Source organism: Lithobates pipiens, unplaced genomic scaffold (assembly GCF_037356315.1).
Source record: "Lithobates pipiens isolate NorthernLeopardFrog02 unplaced genomic scaffold, aLitPip1_a1.2 Scaffold_8, whole genome shotgun sequence".
NCBI classification, from domain to species: Eukaryota; Metazoa; Chordata; class Amphibia; order Anura; family Ranidae; genus Lithobates; species Lithobates pipiens.
Genome location: NW_027507903.1, coordinates 364,701,531 through 364,727,359, shown reverse-complemented (window position 1 = coordinate 364,727,359; position 25,829 = coordinate 364,701,531). Strand labels below are relative to the sequence as shown.

The window sequence follows — 25,829 nt, the reverse complement described above, 5'->3', positions numbered from 1 at the left end:
GATTTACTAAAAGTTGTGCACACAGAGTCTGGTGCAGCTGTGCATAGTAACCAATCAGCTTCTAGGTTTCATCATCAAAGCCTAAGACCCGGTTCACACTGAGGCAGCACGACTTGCAGTGCGACTGCCTCAGGCGACCTGGATCCGACTTTAGCAGCGGCTTGAAAAATGACTTCTGTATAGAAGTCAACGCAAGTCGCCCCAAAAGTCGTACAGGAACCTATTTCTAAGTCGGATCGACTTGAGTCGCTCCGATTAGAACGGTTCCATTGCACAGAATGGGACGCGACTTGTCAGGCGGCTAAGTCACCTGACGAGTCGCCCCTGTGTGAACCGGCTGTAACTGAACAAGCTGAAGTAGGATGCTGATGGGTTACTATGCACAGCTGCAACCGATTCTTTGTGCTCCAGTTTTAGTAAATTTCCCCCAGTGGCTAACATTCAAGGGAGTTTAAAAAAAAAGTCAAATGGTTTATTTTTTGGGAGCTGCTGTGTTCATGAGGCCTAAAGGTACCTTTCTGTGGTTGCTTCATATACACCACTGTCTCCAGCCACAGATTCATCCGATACAGCTGCTGATACACCAGACACTTCCAACCCAGGCAATGGAAAGCAACCCAAACCTGTAAACAAAAACAATAACATACAGGATAATGCATCACATCCTGTAAATACAGCAAATAAGTAGTGATGGAAAGTATGACAGACAAAAATCTATGATGGAGGGATATAGACGGTGACACTGAAAATCAGAGGTGACCTCACAAATACGAAGGCAGATTTTTACACATAATGACAGATACAGCTTGCATCTGATGGATGCAGATTGATGGGCAGTGCTAGACCATGGTGCAAGATTTGAATCTGTCAGCAATGCAAAAATGATGCCCGCCATGGAAAGCTCATCCCACTTTTTATTCATGGTGTGGGCATGGCTTGTCATAGTGGTTAAATTGATGATGGACAGTTGGGGATGAACAAACCAATTTGTGTGAGCTGACATTTGCCTGATTGCCACAGATCCAATGCAGATATATAGTCTACATCATTTTTAGTTTCTAAAGATTGCTCATGGGCTCTCTGCCATGTCTTATCATCTATCCTTGTGGCTGTCTGTACCTTCCCACAGCGAGTCAGGAGGGCATTTTCAATATACGAAAGAGGACTTTTTTTTTAGATAGTCGTTTGTGTTTTTAAAATGTGCCAGCAGCTGGACACGTCCTCTCTTTGAAGCTTACAGCCTTCACAGCATACACCGGGGACAGGCCTAGTTCATCATACTCCTCATATACTCGTAATTTGTTAAATTGCAATATTTACTATATCATCTTGTGATTTTGTCTAAGAACAAATCATCATAATTCATTAAAGCCACAGTGGATTAGTTTATTCAAAATGGTCACTGGTTATCACTTATTAGCAAGACAGAAATATGCACATCTACATTAAAACGTCATTGGTTTCATACATTTATTGTTCAACCTAAACCCCAAAAGTGACATTTTGCTGCTGTTGCAATATGTATAATGATTATTGTGCCTAATCAGGGTCATAAAAAAAAATGTACCTTTTGTCCTGAATTCTCTTGAAATGGCAGTAAACTTTCTGCTACGTGAAGGTGCCTAGGCACTCCCGTGTCTGCGGCCTCATAGCTGTGTATCTGCAGTCTGAGATCTAATGTAGGATAGACTGTGCTGCTCACGGTTTTCCTTTCCTTTTTGTTTTCCTTTAGAGGCTCTAACACAAGGAAGCAAAAAACGTTGCTTCTACTAAGAAGACCGCCTCCACACAGAGACACAGTACACAACAAGGTATGATAAGTCAGTAAAGGGGAGAGAGCAGTAGCAGTGAGCCCACATGCAATCCTGGTGACTATCCCATAGCCTTTTTTTTTTTTTTTTTTTTTTACTTCGTACCCCTATATATTACAGGCCTTGGATAATAAAATGGTGGCTGTTGCAATTTTTTATGTCACACAATATTTGTTCTGTGGTTTATCAAATGGGGATTTTCAAGAAAAATGTTATGAATTTTAGTGTACACAAACACAATATAATACCCATTTTGCTTGGTAAAAGATGATGTTACGCCAAGTAAATTGATACCCAATATGTCATGCTTTAACCCTTTCTTGACTAAGCCTATTTTTGACATTTGGTGTTTACAAGTTAAAATCCATATTTTTTGCTAGAAAATGACGTGGAACCCCCAAACATTATATATATATATATATATATATATATATATATATATATATATATATATATATATATATATATATATATATATATATATATTTTTTTTTAGCAGAGACTCTAGAGAATAAAATGGCAATTGTCGCAATATTTTATGTCACACGGTATTTGCGCAGCGGTGTTTTAAACGCAACTTTTGGGGAAAAGGGACACTTTCATGAATTAAAAAAAAAAACGAAACAGTAAAATTAGCCCAATTGTTTTGCATAATGTGAAAGATAATGTTACGCCGAGTAAATAGATACCAAACATGTCACACTTTATAATTTTACGCACTCGTGGAATGACGACAAACTACGGTACCTAAAAATCTCAATAGGTGATGCTTTAAAAAAAAATTCCGGTCACCAGGTTAGAGTTACAGAGAAGGTCTAGTGCTAGAATTATTGCTCTTGCTCTGCTGATCGCGGTGATACCTCACGTGTGATTTGAACACCGTTTACATATGCAGACGCGACTTCTGTATGCGTTTTCTTTGCTGCACGAGCTCGCGGGGAGGGGGGGGCGCTTTAAAAAAAAAAAGTTTTATTTATTTTAAAATTAATAAATAGTTTTACAAAATAAAATAAAAATTTTGATCACTTTTATTGGTGTCACAAGGAATGTAAACATCCCTTGTGACAGTAATAGGTGGTGACAGGTACTCTTTATGGAGGGATTCGGGGTCTAAAACTTCAATAAAAATTGAAAAATTCAAATTGCAGTTTTCGGCGATTCTGAATATTGTATATATTTTTAAATCCCGCGCCATTGGCAGCCGAGTAAACCGTAAGTGATGTCATGGCGTCGCTTCTGTGTTTACAATTAGAAGACTGGAATGAAGCCGCTTATGGCTTCATTCCAGTCCCTCCCTAGCCGCCAGAAGCAGCGGATTGTGCATCGGTGCTCCCGATTGAACGGGAGCCCAGGTAAGAGCGGCGGGAGGTGGGGGACGTCCCCTCCCGCTCCTCCGGCATAACAGCCGAGTATCATTCCAGTACCCCTGGAAGCCGAGTACGCACATCTGCGTACGCTCGGCCGCAAGGGGTTAAAAAAAAAGTACACCAGTGGAACAGCGTCAAACTACGGTGCCATAAATTAACCACAGGCAATGATTTAAAAGCCTTTACATGTTACCAGTCTAGAAAGAAATAAAACAGGAGGTCTGCTACTAGAATTATTGCTTTCACTCTGACATTCACGGCGATACCTCATGTGTTGCAATCACCATTTACATACACAGTGGATATAAAAAGTCTACACACCCTTGTTAAAATGTCAGGTTTCTGTGATGTAAAAAAATAAAAATAAGACAAAGATTAATCATTTCAGAACTTTTTCCTCCTTTAACGTAACCTATAAACTATACAACTCAATTGAAAAACAAACTGAAATCTTTTAGGTGGAGGGAAGTATGTGCAGGACCTATGTGTGCATTTGCATATGCACACAAGGGGCAGAGGGTCTAACATTTTTAAAATATTATTTATTTTCTGTAAAAAAATAAAAAAATTTTTTTTTACAGTGTCATTTTTTTTTGATAAATTTTATTGCTATCACAAGGGATGGACAACAGCCGCCAGCAGCAATGTTGTGTTCTGCTAGCAGGGAAGGCCCCCACAGGCAGAACACAATAGCGCTGTGGCAGGGATTCTTCCATCAACACTATGTTGGGGGGAATCAAGCAATTTCTAGGGTAGAAAGAAAGAAAATGGCATAATCTGCTGCTTCAGAACTTGGAGAAGGAACAAAATAAAAAGTAACGAGTTGTGCGTCTAATGTTTCAGCGGGCTGCATATCAATGCCTTAATAAATGTGGGTTGTGTCCCCCTGAGAGTCAGACATGCAAAATATTGAACCTTTTATCTGGTACTTTGCGTCAAGTCCTGAAAGTGCCTTATGTATTTGAGAAAGAAACAGAAAGGGAAAGAAGAATAGGATTGAGCTGTGCTGGAAAGGTAAAAGGGTTTCAAACACAGTTATGAAGTAATATTAAACATTCAATTTAAAAAAAAAAAAAATAGGATTTTTCGACAGCTTATCTGTAAAATCCTTTTCTTGGATTACATCACAGGGCCGGTTATTATATTAATAACTACTTGGGTTATATGCCACCTATAGGTAAATGGACACTGGTAGATCAAACAGGAAGTCCTCCCCTATATAACCCCCCCCTACACAGGAAGCACATCAGTTTTGTAGCAAGCAATAAATTCCCAAAAGAGGGGCGGGACCTCTGTGTCCTGTGATGTACCCCAAAAAAAGTATTTTACAGGTAAGCTGTAGAAAAAAATCCTATTTTCTTTATCATAAATTACAGGACACAGAGCGAGTTATTATATTAATAACTACTTGGGACGTCCCAAAGCAATATCCTTGAGGGGACGGAGACACCATCATAGAAGGACCTACTCTGCCATTTGTAATATGCTGAGGCCAAAGGCAGTATCTTTTACGTTATCGACATCCACCTGGTAAAAATCCTGTAGATGTATAAACCAAATACCCAATTATGGTCTTGCACACCTGGCCACTGGCACCCGATGATGGACGGCCCAAGATACGCTCCATACCTGGTAGAGAATCTCTCCCCAGAAAAAAAAGTTTTTGCCATTTAAACCATAGGCATCATTGATAAACTGGCAGATCTATTGCTAAATATTTGACCAGTATGCCGCCTGTTCTTCCTGGGCTCTTCTGGCAGCACAAACCACGATTCTTGACCTGTGCCGACAACTCAAGTAGATCCTGAGTGCCTGAACAACCTCTAGAGTAGAGTAGCGATCTTTCTCCTGCTGACTGTGGATTAGGAGAAAAATAAAAAGCAAGACACTGTCCCGATTCAAGTGAAAACTTGAAACCACTTTAGGTAATAAAAAGTGGATGATGCAACATCACCTTATGATGCAAGACCAAGAAAGGCTCCTTGCATGAAAGAGCCACCAACTGACACTCCACTCAGTGAAGTGATACCAACCAAAGGACCAACAGAATCTCCCAATTGGTTAAAAAAGTGGCCGCTGTAAGGACTATCAAGATCAAAGTCAAGTCCCAAGGACACACAAATGGCCTGACAAGTGGGACTCTCCAAGTTGCATGCTATATGAGGTATGTACAAGGCGTGAGAAACAACAGCCTCTGGAAAAGAATGGATAGGGACGAACTCTGACCCTTAATGGTACTTAAGGCCAATCTCCTTTCCCCTACTGATTGGAGAAAGAAAAAGAAAATCTCCAACTCACATATTTCTGTGAGTGCCACTTCCTGGCTTTACCCCAGGCAAAAAAATATTTTAAAATCCTGAAATTGAGGTTCCCTGAAGCTGGCTTCCAGAGGCTCAACAGTGCTGAGATACAGGACTCAAGACCATTAGGTCCCACTGGACTGGAGCGACCCCCACAAGACTCACTATGTCAGTGTACCAAGCCATCCTGGGCTAATTCTGCCAACACTAATATCAGTGTTACCACCTTACGGATTCTTCACAAAAGATGTGGCAGAAGCCGAAACAGAGGAAAAACGTCAAATAAGGGAGAACCGGCCCATAAGGTAGCCTACAGCAGCTGGTTTTCCCGGACAGTCTCCCATCTATATACTAACGAGGCTTGATTCTGCTTAGGCTTCGATCAACTGAGATCAGACCTGATCAAGGTGATGCAGCCGCAGTCTGACGAAAAAATGAATGCGTCAGGAAGCACTTGAATGCCAAACACCACAGTGGCTCAGATGCCCCTGACACTACTGCCCATCGGGAGATGTGGAAACAGCCATATCCCTGAACCTGACAGCAGTGCACCTGCCTCCCCTGGATGCCTCTAATTTTTGGAACCATTTAACTGATTTAACAGGTAAATAACGCAGGAACTATCTTAGCCAACCTAAAATACAGTCCTCTAAGGATGCAGGCCTAAAACAATTCTGATTTACCTCTATGCAACCCCTTACCTATGCCGATATGTAAATACCTAGGCACGCAAACATGCAGATATACAAGTATTCTTGTCATTCATGCATTTATGTATGCAGTTCAAGGCCAATAAGCACACACGCATGTATCCCTAGTCAAAATAAGCACATCTGTATGTACTACTTTTAGACCTCTCTGCTGCCTTTGACACAGTTGACCACCTGCTGCTCCTTAGCAAATTACACTCCCTTGGCCTCCGCGATTCTGCTTTATCCTGGTTTTCCTCCTACCCATCTCAGCGCACTTTCAGTGTCACTTACAACTCCATCTCCTCCGCTCCCCTTCCTCTTAGGGTACCCCGAGGTTCCGTCCTTGGGCCCCTCCTATTCTCGCTCTATACCTCTTCCCTGGGCCAGTTGATAACATCCCATGGTTTCCAATACCACCTCTATGCCGACGACACCCAGATCTATCTCTCCACTCCTCAACTCGATCTCCTCACAGATCTCACTCACTATCTTACTGAATGACATATCAGTATGGATGTCACACCACTTCCTCAAACTCAATCTTTCTAAAACCGAGGCTGTTATATTTCCTCCTTCACGATCCCCTCCCTGTGACTTCACCATTAATATCAACAACCATTTGCCCCTTTTACACATGCCAGGGTCCAGGGTGTAATCCTTGACTCTGACCTCTCCTTCAGCCCCCACATCCAATCACTGGCTAAATCCTGCCACCTTCACCTCCGCAATATCTCCAGAATTTGACCCTTCCTGACTAATGACACCACTGAGAAACGTATTCACTCCTTGATTATTTCCCGCCTTGACTACTGCAACTCTCTCCTTAATGGCCTACCCTTAAGCAGGCTATCCCCCCTTTAGTCTATTATGAATGCTGCTGCTAGACTAATACACCTCACTAAATCGATCTGTGACCGCCGCCCCTCTCTGCCAATCCCTTCACTGGCTTCCCCTACTCCACCGTGTAGAATTGAAAATGCTAACCATAACATACAAAGCCATCCACAACATCGCCCCCATCTACATCACCAATCTCATCTGCAGATATCGCCCAAATGGTCCCCTCCGCTCCTCCCAGGACCTCCTGCTTTCTAGCTCCCTTGTTGCCTCCCCTCATGCTCGCCTTCAAGACTTCTCCAGAGCCTCTCCCATCCTCTGGAACTCCCTGCCCCAGTCTGTCCGATCATCCCCTACCTTGTCCACCTTTAGGAGAGCCCTGAAAACTAATTTATTCAGGGAAGCCTATCCCACACCCACCTAACAACTGTCCCCGAGCCACCTAACAACTGTCCCCGAGCCACCCCCATCAAATCATTCTCTGCAGCTATTACCTTTTATACCACCACCCCCTCCCTTTAGAATGTAAGCTCTATGAGAAGGGCCCTCCTGTACCTTTTGTATTGAACTGCAATTGTGTTGTCCCCCTATACATTGTAAAGCGCTGCGTAAACTGTTGGCGCTATATAAATTGTGTATAATAATATAATAATAATAATAGTGGCAGGCAAATAAGCACATATGTATGCAGTCCAAGGCAAATAAGCACATATGCATGTAGCCCCAGGCAAATAAGCACATATGCATGTAGCCCCAGGCAAATATGCACATGTGCATGTGGTTCCAGGCAAATCCGCACATATGCATGTAGTCCTAGTCAAATAAGCACATATGTATGCGGTCCTAGGCAACCAAGCACACGTGTATGCAGTCATAGGCAAATAAGCACATGTTTATGTAGTCCTAGGAAAATAAGCACATATGTATGTAGTTCCAGGAAAATAAGCACATATGCATGTAGTTCCAGGCAAATAAGCACATATGTATGCAGTCCTAGGAAAATAAGCACATATGTATGTAGTCCCAGGAAAACAAGTACATATGCATATAGCTTAATGTAAATAAGCACATATGTATGCAGTTTAATGTAAACATATGCGTATGCGGTACAAATGAAAACATGCCAACATGTGTTTAAGCAACCTGCATTTATGGAAGCCTGCATTTATGGAAGCATGTGCTTATGCAACTATGCATTTAGTCAAAAAATGAAAGCGTGCATCCCTTTAAACATGCATTTATACAATACCTGCCCATGGAAATATGCATTTAAGCAATAAGCAAGCATGCGTTTATTAAAGTGTTTATGCAACATTAGGCAGCACGCATCTATGCAGACATGTATAAACCTGCATCTTTATGCAGACATGTATCTTTATGCAACCATGTATCTTTATGAGAACATGTATAACCATCTATATTTATGCAAGCATGTATAAACATGCATCTTTGTGCAGACATGTATCTTTATGCAACCATGTTTTTTTAGGAACCGTGCTTTTCAACAACCATGCGTTCCAGCAAGCGTGCATTTTAGATAGTTTACAAGAATGCACCTGCTTAACTGCAGTTGGCCCCATACTAGTCCTGCAGGATTTAGCCAAGCACATATGCACCCAATGCAACCTCTATGCTGTTTCAGAACAGCAGAAAAAGAAGCTTCTGCAGACCAAATGCACACTACGCTGGAGAGACAATTCCTTAACCACTTCAGCCCCGGACCATTTGCCTGGCCAAAGACCAGAGCACTTTTTGCGATTCGGCACTGCGTCGCTTTAACTGACAATAGCACGGTCATGCGACATGGCTCCCAAACAAAACGGACGTCCTTTTTTCCCCACAAATAGAGCTTTCTTTTGGTGGTATTTGATCACCTCTGCGGTTTTTATTTTTTGCGCTATAAACAAAAATATCGCAATAAGCGATTATCGATTGGTTTGCGCAAAAGTTATAGCGTCTACAAAATAGGGGATAGTTTATGGCATTTTTATTAATATTTTTTTTTTTACTATTAATGGCGGCGATCAGTGGTTTTTATCATGACTGGGACATTATGGCAGACACGTCGGATAAATTTTGACACATTTTTGGGACCATTCACATTTATACAGTGATCAGTGCGATTAAAAATGCACTGATTACTGTGTAAATGTGACTGGCAATGAAGGGGATAACACTAGGTGGCACTGTAGGGGTTGTGTCCTAGGGAGTGATTCTGTGGGGGGGAGGGGGTACGTGTGACACATCACTGATCACCGCTCCCGATTACATCGAGCTGTGATCAGTGACAGGGTCACTAGGCAGAACGAGGAAATGCTTGTTTACATTAGCATTTCCCCATTCTTCCTCTCTGTGAGACGATCGCGGGTATCGATGGCACGGCGGCAAATTCAAAGGGACATACAGCTACACCTATTTGCGCAGCCGTGCCATTCTGTCGACATATCTACATGCAGCGGTCAGGAACCTGTTAAAATGCTCCCATGCCCATGTTTTTTAAAATGTATATATTTAAATATGCCTTTAACCAGTTGCCGACCGCCGCACGCCGATGTACGTCGGTACAATGGCACGGGCAGGCATAAGGACATACATGTACGTCCCTTGCCTCCCGCGGGTCGGGGGCCCGATCGGGCCCCCGCCCGGTGCCTGCGGCGGTCGGAATTCGTACGGGAGCGATCCCGGACGAGGGGACGGCCATTCATTCATGGCCACCCCCTCGCGATCGCTCCCGACGAATAGAAATCCCCGGTGACATCACTTCCTCTCCTGTAATGTAAACACAGGAGAGGAAGTGATGTATTCTCTCCTCCGTGTCGGTATTTTTCGTTCCGACACGGAGGAGAGCGGATCAGTAAGTTGCACCAACACTCACACACACAGTAGAACATGCCAGGCACACTCACACCCCCCCTTTACCCCCCGATCACCCCCCCAATTACCCCTGCCCCCCAGTCACAGTGACACCAATGTCATTTTTTTTTTTTTTTTTTTTTTTTTGCATTGGTGTCATTTGTGACTGTAATAACTGTTAGGGCAGTTAGAGTTAGCCCCCTTTAGTTCTAATGTACCCCCCTAACCCCCCCAATAAAGGTTTAACCCCGTGATCACCCCCCGTCGCCAGTGTCACTAAGGCTGGGTTCACATTGCAGCGGTTTATGAGAACGAATGTGATTCGCACCGCACTGCAGTGCAAATCACATCCGATCTCTGTGCGATTCGAGTTCAGCCATTCGCCGCACCCGCCGCACCCGCCACACCCGCCGCACCCGCCGCACCCGCCGCAAATTCGCACGGGACCCTTTTTTTGGCCCGCAGCAGAATCGGATCGCATGGGTGTTCACACCATGCGATCCGAGTTTGCAGATCGCACTGCGATATGCGAACTGATCTGGGGGTGTCAGTAACATTTCACTGACACTCCCAGCAGTTCGCATAGGGCAGTGTGAACTGCCGCCGGGAGGCATGCGATGCGGGAACCCGCCGCGGATTCGCGGCGTTTCCGCATCGCTCCAGTGTGAACCCAGCCTAATAAGCGATCATTTTTCTGATCGCCGTATTAGTGTCACAGGTGACGCTAGTTAGGCAGGTAGGTATTTAGGTTCGCCGCAGCTTTTTATAGCGCCAGGGACCCCCATATACTACCGCATAAAGCCCCCTGATTGCCCCCTAGTTAACCCTTTCACCAGTGATCACCATATAACTGTTACAGGTGACGCTGGTTGGTTAGTTATTTTTTTATAGTTTCAGGGCACCCGCCATTTATTACCTAATAAAGGTTTAACCCCCTGATCACCCGGCGGGTGTCATTTGTGACTAATAACTGTTAGGGCAGTTAGGGTTAGCCCCCTTTAGTTCTAAGGTACCCCCCTAACCCCCCCAATAAAGGTTTAACCCCGTGATCACCCCCCGTCGCCAGTGTCACTAAGGCTGGGTTCACATTGCAGCGGTTTATGAGAACGGATGTGATTCGCACCGCACTGCAGTGCAAATCACATCCGATCTCTGTGCGATTCGAGTTCAGCCATTCGCCGCACCCGCCGCACCCGCCGCAAATTCGCACGGGACCCTTTTTTTGGCCCGCAGCAGAATCGGATCGCATGGGTGTTCACACCATGCGATCCGAGTTTGCAGATCGCACTGCGATATGCGAACTGATCTGGGGGTGTCAGTAACATTTCACTGACACTCCCAGCAGTTCGCATAGGGCAGTGTGAACTGCCGCCGGGAGGCATGCGATGCGGGAACCCGCCGCGCATTCGTGGCGTTCCCGCATCGCTCCAGTGTGAACCCAGCCTAATAAGCGATCGTTTTTCTGATCGCTGTATTAGTGTCACAGGTGACGCTAGTTAGGCAGGTAGGTATTTAGGTTCGCTGCAGCTTTTTATAGCGCCAGGGACCCCCATATACTACCGCATAAAGCCCCCTGATTGCCCCCTAGTTAACCCTTTCACCAGTGATCACCATATAACTGTTACAGGTGACGCTGGTTGGTTAGTTATTTTTTTATAGTTTCAGGGCACCCGCCATTTATTACCTAGTCTCACTAGTGTACCCCTAAATTTAGGGGTGTCTACTTTCCAAAATGGGGTCATTTGGGGGGGGTTTGTGCCATCTTGGCATTTTATGGCCTTCAAAACTGTAACGCCCTTAGAAAGCCTGAAGGCGGTGCTTGGTTTTCGGGGCCCCGTACGCGGCTAGGCTCCCAAAAAGTCCCACATATGTGGTATCCCCATACTCAGGAGAAGCAGCAGAATTTATTTTGGGGTGTCATTTCACATATGCCCATGGCATGCGTGAGCAATATATCATTTAGTGACAACTTTGTGAAAAAAAAAAAAAAAAAAAAAAAGTTTGTAATTTTCCCGCAACTTGTGGCAAAATATAAAATATTCCATGGACTCAACATGCCTCTCAGCAAATAGCTTGGGGTGTCTACTTTCTAAAATGGGGTCATTTGTGGGGGTTTTGTGCCATCTTGGCATTTTATGGCCTTCAAAACTGTAATAGGTAGTGAGGAGTGAAATCAAAAAATTACGCCCTTAGAAAGCCTGAAGGCGGTGCTTGGTTTTCGGGGCCCCGTACGCGGCTAGGCTCCCAAAAAGTCCCACATATGTGGTATCCCCGTACTCAGGAGAAGCAGCAGAATTTATTTTGGGGTGTCATTTCACATATGCCCATGGCATGCATGAGCAATATATCATTTAGTGACAACTTTGTTAAAAAAAAAAAAAAAAAAAAAAAGTTTGTAATTTTCCCGCAACTTGTGGCAAAATATAAAATATTCCATGAACTCAACATGCCTCTCAGCAAATAGCTTGGGGTGTCTACTTTCTAAAATGGGGTCATTTGTGGGGGTTTTGTGCCATCTTGGCATTTTATGGCCTTCAAAACTGTAATAGGTAGTGAGAAGTGAACTCAAAAATTTACGCCCTTAGAAAGCCTGAAGGCGGTGCTTGGTTTTCGGGGCCCCGTACGCGGCTAGGCTCCCAAAAAGTCCCACATATGTGGTATCCCCATACTCAGGAGAAGCAGCAGAATTTATTTTGGGGTGTCATTTCACATACGCCCATAGCATGTGTGAGCAATATATCATTTAGTGACAACTTTGTGTAAAAAAAAAAAAAAATTTTTTTTTTTGTCATTATTCAATCGCTTGAGGCAAAAAAATAAAATATTCAATGGGCTCAACATGCCTCTTATCAATTTCCTTAGGGGGTCTACTTTCCAAAATGGGGTCATTTGGGGGGGTTTTGTACTGCCCTGCCATTTTAGCACCTCAAGAAATGAGATAGGCAGTCGTAAACTAAAAGCTGCGTAAATTCCAGAAAACGTACCTTAGTTTGTAGATGTGACAACTTTTGCGCAAACCAATAAATATACAATTATTGACTTTTTTTTTACCAAAGACATGTGGCTGAATACATTTTGGCCTAAATGTATGACTAAAATTGAGTTTATTGGATTTTTCTAATAACAAAAAGTAGAAAATATCATTTTTTTTCAAAATTTGCGGTCTTTTTACGTTTATATCGCAAAAAATAAAAATCGCAGAGGCAATCAAATACCATCAAAAGAAAGCTCTATTTGTGGGAAGAAAAGGACGCAAATTTTGTTTGGGTACAACATTGCATGACCGCGCAATTACCAGTTAAAGCAGCGCAGTGCCAAAGTGTAAAAAGACCTCTGGTCATTTACCAGCAAAATGGTCCGGTCTGAAAGTGGTTAAGCAACAAGTTTGCAATCTTGTATACTACACTGCACCTGCCTTCCGAGCAGTTCACTTTAAAGTGTTTTTTACTGCTATCTGTCCAGGGGAGTATCGACTTACAGTTGAACAGTCCCCCCGGAATAAGCAGTAAATATGCAGCATATAATCTTGACTTGTCCACATAGTTCTCCAATAGCAAGTACTCACATTTTCTTAGTATCCATGGCCTGCTGTTATGTTTTAATGAGATTCTGGAGCTTTCTACGATCCTATAAATTGATATTAATTAATATATTATATACAGTCTCGATAGAGGTCTGTATATGATTGTTCTTGTGTATACATATGATTAATATGTGTGCATTATATATATATTATACACACACACACATACACTGAATTCCCTTTTATTTCGCTCATTTAAACAGACATTACATTTTTATCCAATTTTAAAATTAAATTTTTACTTAGATTTTTATAAATTTTTTAATGAGGAGGACAATGTGGATTTGAACTCTTATGCCGCATACACACAAGGGGAATGTCCAACAGAAAAAGTCAGACGTAAGCTTTTCATCGTATATTCTGATCGCGTGTAAACCTAATTTTTTTGGAAAATTCTGACGGACCTAGAAATAGAACATGTTCTAAATATTTCCGACCGAAAAATTCCTATCAGGAAAACCACTCGTGTGTATGCTGTTCCAATGGACCAAAAATGACGCATGCTCTGAAGCAAGTACGAGACGGAAACTATTGGCTACTGGCTATTGAACTTCCTTTTTCTAGTCCCGTCGTACGTGCTGTATGTCACCACGTTCTTGACCATCAGACTTTGGTGTGATCGTGTGTACGCAAGACAGTTTCAGCAGAATTCTGTCGGGAAAAACCTTCAGAGTTTATTCCGATGGGATAACCTGTGGTGTGTACAGGGCATTAACAGTGTTTGCTCTGGAGACCCAATGAAATCAGTGGATTTCAGCCTAACTTTAGAAAGTAGTCTAGTGCTGAATTGTCAAGAATTACAGAATAGGTCCCAACCAGAAGAAATGTGTTGATCTAAGGGAGGGACTCATGCAGCTGTGCATGTCACAAACTATAAAAGATACTTAAGCTTTTTTCCATTACCGTGCAAATTTTATATATATATATATATATATATATATATATATATATATATATATATATATATATATATATATATATATATATATATATATATATTTGGTATTGCGGTGGCTACAGGGGTCCAGCAGGGTGGTTGCTGGTGAATTGATTCCATTTATCATTCCATTTATTGTTCAGTTTATATATTCATTACTTTGTTTTATTAGAGCATTATTTTATGGTTCCTTTTGGAGAGTTTGATAATAGTGGGGTGGGTTTGTCCTTTGGCGCCTACCATGCTAGTCAACTGTGGCCATCCCAAGTGTAATTTGTTTTTATATGTATTACATTTTTTATCCCCAATTGGCGTCCATCTAGTGTATATGTATTTGATAGTGTTATACACTGCCTCCACTAGATGGCACCCAATGTCAGCACTTATAAGGCCTGTAGTAGCCTCAGTTCTCCATGCTTGAGGAAGGTGCACGCCTGTGGTTTACAGTGCGCACGCGCTGAAATGTTGTCGCATCATCAGTGACCTCACTGCGCTGACTGAGAGCCAAGCCTCACTCTCAGCTCTATTGGTTTGCATTATCACTTCTTGCTGGACGGGACTTTGTTTTGTTTGCCTTTGGATGTATACAACACTGAGCTAGCACCATGCTGGGAGATATCATCACCGGAGGATCTGTAGTGCTGAACTCATTTTAACCACTATGTAAGTGAGCATATACTTTTTGTGTATTAATAAAACTTCATCTATCCTGACCTGGTGGCGCTTTTTTCTGTTTTTCTTTACATGTCTTTGGAGCTGGCTTCTGGCTTCCCCTGAAAAGTTTGCCCTGGAATATGGACTGTCGGTTCGATTACACAAAAGGTTTTTTTCTTACCTTTATTCTATAAAGATTGTGCCTAATTTAAATAGCTCATAGACTGATTTTAAGTTGACATTCTGAGTTTTTATTTCATTCAGCAACAGCGCTACAAACCCGTTTTTTGCTGGTATGTCTCCAGAGGCCGTGCTGAACCTGTTGACCACAAGGCAACATGGCCACCCTTCCACTTCCTACCTCTAGTGGCTGGAGGAGAAACCGCAGCCCACACGACTAAGAGGTAAACAGCGTGATTAAACAGCACAGTGGCCACCTGGAGAACAGATAGTCAGATCTCTCTTTGTTTTAAAGAAAAACTGCAAACAAATGCAGACTTACCATTCCTGCTGCAACAGACTCTGAACAGAGCAAGAGCCCAATCTTCACCCATCATGGCAAGCTTTATCATAAAAGACCTTCGTAGACTGGGCCCCCTTTAATGTGGGGTCCACTCCTCTGGACCTGTATAGCACCCTGCAGCCGCTGATCATGTGAACATCGCTGGATCAGTTCGGGCTCAGGTAAAGAAAATTGGCGGGGGGGGGGGGGGGCTGAGGGGGAAATGCAGCACAGAGGAACACACTAAAGTGGAAAACCTTAAGGCTTTACAACCACTTTAAGTGTCCAAGGAAAGGATGCTGCACAACCTGTGAACTTGATAAAGAACAGGAACGCCTGCAACTCATGTTCAGAAAATAAATCCATTGTGTGTATAATATATTTATTATGTTGTTTTCTTTACCTTGTCCAATAGGTTTTCCTTCTACTTCTTGTTCATAGCTTCCTTCTAGTGGCTTCTTTATTGGCTCAGTAACAAGACCAAGTTCTAAAAATTGCCTGCTTAAATCAAAATCTTTAAAGTCCATATGGCTCAAGAAATCATCTCCAGTGAAAAGAGACCCAGTTACAAGGGGTGAAGAAGGAGGAGATGGTGAGGAAAAAGAAGACCTAGGAGATAAAGATGTCACAGATTTCGGAGTACCAGACAAAGACCTCAAGGCCTGGACACGGTTTGTGCAATCTGTCTTTTGAGACTTTACCACTTCATTTTCATGAATAGTGGTGATAGAGTCAGATGGTCTATAACCAGATGTCCCTTCTTGTAGCATAAATTCAACTTTGTTCTGGTATTCAGTATCTAGCTGATCCAAAGGTTCATAGTACAAATCTGTAAAGCTTGCTGATGTTGAAGAGTCCTGGCTGGAGGTGACCAATGATCCCCGACTTGAAGCAAGAGATCCAGGACTGCTCCCAGATGAAAGTGACTGAGTGCTAGTAGAAAGGCTAAAAACAAGAAATGATTATAAGGGTTAAAAAAGCTTTAAAAACTAACCTAGAATCATATCGTATTTACTTGTTTCCTTGCCCTACATATTAATATAAACATTTAGCAGTAACATACTATTCAGACTGCCAAACTACAGCCAAAGACTAAAGAAAAAATAAATAAAAAAATCACTGCTCTTAATAGAGAGTAGACTAACTAAACCAGCTTCATTTTTTTATCCCAGTGTAATGCTCACTATAGTTTATCTCACAGTTAATATAACTCCTATACAAAAATAGAAAATTGGACGAGGTTCAAATAGTCTTTTGAAAAAGTTCTTGTACCGCACGGTTTATAGTACAAAGGAGATAAACTTAACTGATTTAATATAACTACCCAACAATGTGGGACAAATGAGAAATACTATAAATACTAGAATGATAAGCAGAACTATCAATTTGGATTTAATGCTGTATCTAATACTTTTTAATTATACCATTCATTTAGAAAGTCTTCATGCCCAACTGTATATTTACTAAAACACTGGTCCAATCAACGCATTCCCAAAGCCATTTCTCATGTCAAACCCCTCATTGTGACACTCCATTTTTCAATAAACAGACAGTTACAATAAACAATTTATACACAAGCCATTCATAATCACCATACCTTTGCTAAACCTGGTAATTATAAATTAATGTTGTGTATAAACAGATGCCATGTGACGTTTGTTTATATACAACATATATTCAGAATCACCAGGGTCAAGCAAGGATGCAGTAATATTGAATGGCGTATCACATTAGCCATTTATGACCATAATTTCCTTGCTTGACCTAATGATCAAGAATGGAAGTTCATAAACCAAAGCCACTAATGATCACTGGGTCATGTAAGAACATTGTGATCATTGGTGACTTAGGATAAAAAAAACAAACAAAAAAAAAAAACTTTAAAATTAAAATATAAAACAATAAAAGATTATGTAAAAAAAAAAAAAATGTAAAGCACGTCATTTTTGCCTTTTTTTGGGGTGTATGTTGCTGTTTGAGTTTGTTTAGTCAATAAAAAAAAAAAAACAGCTACTTGAAAAATTTAAAGAGACACAATGCGTGGAAGAAGCCCTCCTGCACACTTACTTAGAGGGCTACCCTGAATTTCTAAAGTTACAGGGTTTGGGGCTAATCTGAAGTTTTAAGGTGTAGAAATTCGGGCTGATTTGAGGTCTGAAGGTGCAGAAATTGGAGTTATTATATAATGATTAATGATTTACATACCATTAGCAGTAATACAAGTGCAAAAATTGAAAACTAAGATTGCAGTGTGCGATCGTTTACTGGCACGCTAGCTGTCTAATGGTTATTAAATAAAAAAGAAAAAAAAACACAACACACAATGGGTGTTATTTACGAAAGGCAAATCCACTTTGCACTACAAGTGCACTTGGAAGTAAAGTTGCTGCAGATCTGAGGGGGACATGCAAGGAAAATAAAAAAACAGCATTTTAGCTTGCAAATGATTGGATAATAAAATCAGCAGAGCTTCCCCTCAGCTCTACAGCGACTGTACTTCCAAGTGCACTTGTAGTGCAAAGTGGATTTGACTTTCGTAAATAACCCTGTGAAAAAGGTTGCTGAACCCCGATTTACCCGGTGTTAATGGTCCAGGTTGTTACTTTCACATGGTTTTGTTTCATATTGGCTAAAAACACTCAACAACAAAATAGAAGTTATAAGATACAGAATGTTTTCAGTTTTTTAATCTTATTTTGCCATTTTTTAACACAACATACACAATGGTATGTAATGGACTACACATGGTATGATAAAAAAAAAAAAATATAGCTTAAACATATAAAAGATCTGCGTCCATTTGCTTGTGAAACTATAATTTTTTTGGTGTAGTGGAGTAATTTTAAACAAACAAAAAGGTATGGAAAAGACACCTTAAAAAAATTTGAGAATTTTTTTTGTGTGTATTTTATATCTACAGGTTAAAAAAATAAAATAAAACACAACACACACCAATAAAATACACAAAAAATATGTAAAAAAACACTTAGAAGCCACTCACAAGGACCATTGTAGTCTTAAGAACAGTCTTAACCTTTATTCAACCTTTATTGCACTAAAATGTTGAAATTTCCTTTAAAAAATTCACCAAGATATTGAAAAAAAATTCTGGTGAAGTAAAATCAGTAAATTTTGCATATAGCATTCTAGAAAATGTATTTCCTACTCATGTGACTGACTTACTGCTCTCACAGCATTTTTTTTGATAAAACAATGGCATTGGTAGTAAGCAGACCCTCCCTCAGAAAGTATTAGTATAGGACCTTAAAGTGACACTAAAGGCTCTCTTGTAATTTTTTTTTTTAATAACAAGGGCGACACAGTGTTGTAGTGGTTAGCAGTCTCACCTAGCAGTAAGAAGGGTCACTGGTTCAAATCCCAACCACGACACTACCTGCCTGGAGTTTGCATGTTCTCCCTGTGCCTGCGTGGGTTTTCTCCGGGTATTCTGGTTTCCTCCCACACTCCAAAGACATGCAAGTAGGTTAATTGGCTTCTGTCCAAAATTGGCCCTAGTATATGAACGGGGACCTTGGATTGTGGGCTCCTTGAGGGTAGGGACCAATGTGAGTGTGCAATGTACAGGGATAGGGACAATTGTAGACACTCACTCAGGTTGAACTGGATGGACTGGTGTCTTTATTCAACCTTGCTATGTACTATGTTACACTTACCAGCTCTGTGCAATAGTTTTGCACAGAGCAACCCCAATCCTCCTCTTCTTTGGTCCCCTGGAGGCTCCCTGCCCCCGCCCCCCCCCCCCCCCCGAGTGCTCCCAAAGCATGCCGCTTGTGTGACCATAAGACATACAAAATGGGGCTCAGCCCTGCCCCCCCTCATGCACATCGCTGGATTGTAATGGGGCTCAGGTAAGTATTAAGGGGGGGGGGGGGGGGCTGGGAGAAAGCTGCACACAGAAGGTTTAATTTAACTTCATGTATAGAATGCATGAAGGTAAAAAACGTTTAACCTTAACAACTACTTTAATATTACTTAAATATTAAACTTAAAGCGGAACTTCACCCAAAAGGGGAAGCTCTGCTCTTCCTCCGCCACCCCCCTCCTTTAAATTTGGCACATTATTCATCTTTTCGAGGGAGCAAGTACCTGACAGGTACCTGCTCTCCTACTTCCGGTCAGATCACTGTGGCAATCTAAGCAGAAGCCCCCCTCTCCTGTCTTCTGGGACACTTCACTGGTCCTTGAAGACTGAGACCAATCACAAAGCACAGCACAGCTCGCATTTGGAAGTAGTCAAGATGCCGATGCCTGTCCCAAGCCCAAAGCCAATTGAAGGAGTGAGGACATCACTGAATCCAGGGGCAGGTAAGTGCAGTACAGTATTTTTTTTTGGGGGGGAGGGGGGAGACTGGAGACTGGAGCTCCTCTAAGTGTCTACCATTTAACGGAAATTTTATTTGTCATACACATTCTTAGTTATTTAAACGTTTATTCAAAAGTCATTTTTCATTGAGATCTTTGGCTCCAAAATTTCTGAGCAATAGGCTTGGAACAAGAGTGAAGTCAGAATTCCTAGACTCCATACTTGTTTCATGTCTGTGGCTGAGTGTATTAAAGCCTTTAGATCAGCATGATAGCCAGGTAACAGTAGACTGCTTCATTCTTTCAGTAAATGTTTCCTTTATTATTGAACCAATAAACATGCACTATTCATGCTTTCATTTTCACGGCAGTGCATCCCGCGCACGCAGGGATTCAATTACTTTCCATGTGCAATGGTACTACAAACTGTCTAGCACAGTACATTTCGCATTGTATAATACGGAATACTGCTTTACGATCTGTATTATTATTTTGTAAATACCTTCTCAGTTGTATGTGCAGTGTTGCCATTACCCTGGTTGTGTCTTCCAGTTCTCTAACCAACTGATTCCTTTTACTGCTCATCTTTAACCTGATATAGGAAAATGTAAATGTTAGACATTATTATAACGTTTAGGTAATTATATTCAATTTGTTTAAAAAAAAATAGAGAAAAGTGGACCATAATAGTAATGTTTAGGTAATTTCTTTCTTTTAAAGAAAAATCAGGAACAGATCATAATAGAGTGGTAACCATTTTCCCGCACTAAACTGATGATATATTCATGCTCCTGATTTCACAGCGGGATTCTATTCAGACGTACCATAACAACTTTTTAGAACAGCATCTGTTGCTTTGACAATATGTGCAGAATTTTAACACATCTGTAATAGGTTTGTTTTACAGAATACAGAATACTTTATTAATCCCAAAGGGAAATTGTTTTAGTAACAGAATTTGATGCAGATGCAGTATAAATTGACTAAGCAAGCTGTTTACTATGCATTCAAACTATAACCCATTTTCCCTATGTTTTCAAGAAAAATCTATAAAATGAAAGCATAAGTTCATTTAGGAAGTAACAGGCAGCCTGTTCCTGCCCCCCTTGACCCTTTACTATTGCAATAGCGGGGGGTGGGGGTGCAGCTGTACGGGGCTCCACCAGCACAGCTGCACCATTCAGTCACAGGGATCTGTGAATGGGTGAACTACAAGTCCAACTGCCACTGCAGCAAACAGCTTGTAGTTCTCTATGGACTACGAGTACAATAATCAAAATCCCCTATTACAGGTACGGGCAGAACGCTAGAGGATGTGTTTGCAGAAGCCTGACATTGCACCTGCGATTCAACGATCACAGGTTTGCAGGCTCCTGTAGAAGAAGAAAAACACTTTTTTCTTGCAAAATATGAACATTTTTTTTTCCCTTAAAAGCTGAACTTAACCTTTAATTTCACACAAATCTATCTAACAGTGTACCAGCCTGACAACTGCTAAAGTTTATAGGTTTACCTCACAGTAGACAATATAAAAATATTTTTAGGAATATTATGGTTTACTCTAGTACATACCCTTTAAAACACCTAAAGACCAATGACCTTATGTACTTGCTTTTGCAATTTTTTTTTGTAACTTATTTTTATACAAGTACAGAACAGAAAAACAGTCCACAATATTCAACACTACAATATATCAGCACCGGTAAGCAATGCAGCTCCTATTAGGTACATGGACATTCAAGGAGACAACACGACAATGGGGGTTATTTATGGAAGGCAAATCCACTTTGCACTACAAGTGCACTTGGAAGTGCAGTCGCTGTAGATCTGAGGGGGACATGCAAGGAAAAAAAAAAAAAAACAGTATTTTAGCTTGCACATGATTGGATGATAAAATCAGTAGAACTTCCCCTCATTTCAGATCTTTCCCTCAGATTTACAGCAATTGCACTTCCAAGTGCACTTCCAGTACATTTGTAGTGCGGAATAGATTTGACTTTAGTAACCCCAATATGTTACAGACAGCTGTAAACTCAAATATATGATCCCCCTCAATGGCAAAGAACAAATATACAATATGATCACATGATCCCTTAGAGGCTAATATGCCCCCCCCCCCCTCAGAACTATCAAAACAACATACAGATACTTAATCAGATACAGTGGATTTATGTCAGGGCTGGCTTAGCCCTTCCTCCTCTGGGCTGGCCGCTCAGCTGTCGGCTAATTGCCAGCTCTCTTCTCTTTCCACAGTTGCCAGCTGTTCCTGATGATGCTCATCTGACCTGCCTATTTAAAGCCTTCCAGCTCACTCTTTCCTTTGCCTTCGTGTTGGTAACATCACTAGGAACCATCTCCTGCTGTTTGTTTCAAGACTGGCTTGCTGACATCCCTCCTGGCTTCTATCCTGCTTGCAGTTGCTCTTCTTGGATCCCTGACGTCTGGACTGGCTGACTACCCGATCTGGCTTCTGGACTCTGGCTATGCTTGACTACACTTTTTTCTATTTACCTTTTTATTAATAAACAAATGTGATTTGATTGTACTTCTGTCTGTCTGTTTCATGGTCCCTGACAATTTATCATTTATCCAGCCTCCCCACACCTTATCAAATTTGGTTGGTACACCCCTATTGGTATACATAGCCTTGTACAAAGGTAACACTTTATCAACACCTTCCAAGCCATTACAGAGTGGATTACAGTTTTTTTTCATGAAAGGATAATTATTTTTCTTGCACAGTAAAAAAAGTAATATAAGTAGCGTACAAATCACCTTTGTAGGAGCCCATTAGACAGGTTTAAATGGAAGGATGAATACGGACAGTCCTGACCGACCTTACAAATTGTACAACCTCCATTGTTTTTTTGCAACTTTAACAAATTCATAGTGGGTTGCCTAGCGCATCCTTAGGGAGCCACAGCTCAAAGGAAAATCTGAACTTTCAAAGCACATATTTGTAAAATGCAGTGGTTTAAGACCAAGGTATTAAGCAATCCCTTTAATGATGTCCCTGGTTATCTGTAGTGTAAAGAGAATGTTTGTTCTTGTGTTTTGTATTTAAATTAGCATGTGCATGGTAATAATTTGTATGCAAGTGCTGGGTAAACTTCCTGGAATTATTTTGGTGAGTTTGACCTTGTTGTTCTGTGTTCATGTATTTATCTGTTTTATACAGACAGACTCTCTGCTAATAAGATAATTGTCAATACATGGTAAAACTTTCAGTCACTAAAAAGAAACAAAACCTGTCTGTATTTCTAGTACCTTGTTTTGGACATATTTAATGTAAAACTATAGGCAAAACTTTAATTTTATTTTGGATAGAGTAAAGGAGGGTTAAAACCCTGATGTTTTTTGCCATCTGTGTCCCATAGGGGATATTTCTGGTCACTTCCTGTCCCATAGCCAAACCAGGAAGTGAGAGGAAATCCCTGTAAAAGTGGGAATCTTTTGGGGTCCCCCAGGTCACCAGAACCAGTGCCCCCTTTGAAAGATTTCTCCTCTTTTACCATTCTGAGGACAGGACAACCCAAAATTTGGGATTTTCTATTTCTTTCAATAATATTGGTAAACAGAACACAGAGACAGTGAATCTCCCTAAGGCCACTTTCAGTCGTTTTAGCACTAAAAATAGCACCTGTAAAGCGCCTCTCAAGCCACCCTAGTGTGAAAGCCCAAGTGCTTTCACACTGGGGTAGTGCGCTTGCAGGATGGGAAAAAAAAGTCCAAGGAGCATCTTTGGGGTGCTGCAGGAGCAGTGTACAGACTGCTCCTAAACTGCTTCTGCCATTGAAATCAATGGGCAGCGCTGCCGATGCCCCTGCAAATCGCTTTGGCAGCGGCTCTTTGTGGGCCCTTTTAACCTTTTTTCAGCCACTAGCAGGGGGTTAAAAGCACCACTAAAACTAGCGGAGCTATACCATCAACACGGCCAGCACCTCAGTGTGAAAGTGGCCTAACAGGGGCAGAGGTAGCAATAAAAACTCTCCACTCCAGCCAAAAAAGAAAAAAAAAGTTTTTCCTTTAGTTATACTTTAAAGAGGGAGTCTTAATTATTATAAAAGCAAAAAAAGACAAGCAGTCATTTTGTTCTAGACAAAAAGGCCTGGTTCACACCCCGATTCCTGCTGCAATCACCTGCACAGAAGACGCAAGAGATGCCTGCGGATGTCATTAATCCTAATGGCGCACGTACAGGAAATCACAGCAGTAACTTCCAGCACTGGGAACGCACTTCACCTGCAGTTTCCATGCGGGCTGGCATTTCTAAATTGATGCAGGGACTGAATGGGCTGGCGTGTCCATGCTACACGTGGCTTGTGGAGCCGCAGTAGTGTGACCGTACAAAAAAAAAAAAAAAAAAAAAAAGAGCATTAGTGGGACGTGAAGGGTGATTTGTATAGCTCAAGGTGGCTGAAAAAGTAGCCAGCGTGTGTGGAGTGTGTGCTATAAATTTATATTAGCTGAGCTACCATACACAAACATTACATATGCAAATTAAACTACAAATAATAAGCTTACATTTTCAAGACATTATATATAATAGTTACAGTTCAATACTAAAGCACTGCAGTTGAAATGTTATAGGTCTGATGTAAGGGGGTACTCTGGGAGGTACAATGTCAGTTTTAAATGGTGTGAGTATAAGGAAACTGCAGGTGTGGTTTTAAAAGAAGTAGAAACTGACCTTTCAGGCTCTACATACAGCTTTGTACTCGCCTGACAGGACCAACCATCATATGTACACTGTTGATGGTCACAATGAGGGTGAGGTGCTGTAAACGTAGTTTTTAGGGCTGGAGTTAGTTGACCCCAGCAGCATCTTTGTCCCCTAGCAGTTTATCTTTCTGTCTCAGCAGCATGTCTCTTTCCAAAACCAATGCAAAGAAAGCACTTAGGTAGGACTTAGGGCTCATCCACGCGTGTCTCTATATTTTACCCAAAATGTATTCCTCTACTGTTTTTTCAGTTATGCATTCTGGTGGCTTAGCATTAACCAGTTTCATCTTCATATGTTTTCCATAGTCTTCATCCTAGGTTCACAACTGTGTCCTGCAGTAATGTTTTTCTGCACGTTAAGACAACCCAATCCTTTGAATGTGCCTTTTTGTTTTGTTTTTTAAACGTAGTACATCACAATGCATTGCAATACAACCACAAGTGCGAAAAAATTGCGGTCTGCATAAAAACAGAATGCGCCGATTTGCAAATATTTTATTTACAATAGAAAATAGAAAACGTTTAATCTGAGATAATGTACCATTTTAACTAAAAATTAAGGTAATTTTGAAATTGATGGCACACATCTCATAAAATTTGTGACAGGGCAATAGAAAGCTGGCAAAGTATGTGGTATAACAAGGAAGAGAAGAAAGGAAGAACATGTTGCAACTAATTTGTAGTAACATGATCAAAAAAAAAAAAATACCCAGAGTGTAAGAGTGTCTCTGAAATAAATATGGGCAGAGATTCACCAATCTATGGAAAACTGTGTCTAAAAATTGTCAAACAATTTCAGTATAATGCTTCTAAAAGTAAAATTGCAAAGACCTTATATATAGTATCATCTACAGTACATAATATCAACATATTCTGGGAATCTGGAGACATCTCTATGCTAAGGGACAAATCTGAAATGAAATATTGAACTCCCATGATCTTCGGGGCCCTAAGACGTCACTGCATGGAAAACAGGCATGACTCTGTGACAGGCATCACTGCAGGGGCTTAGGAATACTTACAAAAATCACTGTCTGTGAACACAGTTCTCTGTGCCATACAAAAATGCAAGGTAAAGCTTTATAATGCAAAACAGAAACCATATATAAACATGATCCAGAAACGTGGCTGTCTTCTCTGACCCAGAGCTCATTTAATATGGTCTGTTCCAAAGTGGAAAACTATTCTGTAGTCAAATTAAAAGTTAAAATTTCTTTTGGCAACCACAAGAACCATGTCCTCTGAACT

General features: G+C 41.3%; 1 protein-coding gene across 2 annotated transcripts in view; it reads right to left on the bottom strand.

The window, feature by feature from the left end:
• The window catches only part of WWC1 (WW and C2 domain containing 1), a 231,890-nt gene that overhangs the window by 47,044 nt on the left and 159,017 nt on the right, over positions 1-25,829 (bottom strand). For both annotated transcript variants that reach the window (XM_077473485.1, XM_077473484.1), the window contains exons 10-12: positions 20,362-20,451; positions 15,940-16,481; positions 515-623 (exon numbers count right to left, since the gene is read on the bottom strand). In XM_077473485.1, coding sequence (XP_077329611.1) covers positions 515-623; positions 15,940-16,481; positions 20,362-20,451 — 741 coding nt within the window. The remainder of the gene's footprint in view (positions 1-514; positions 624-15,939; positions 16,482-20,361; positions 20,452-25,829) is intronic.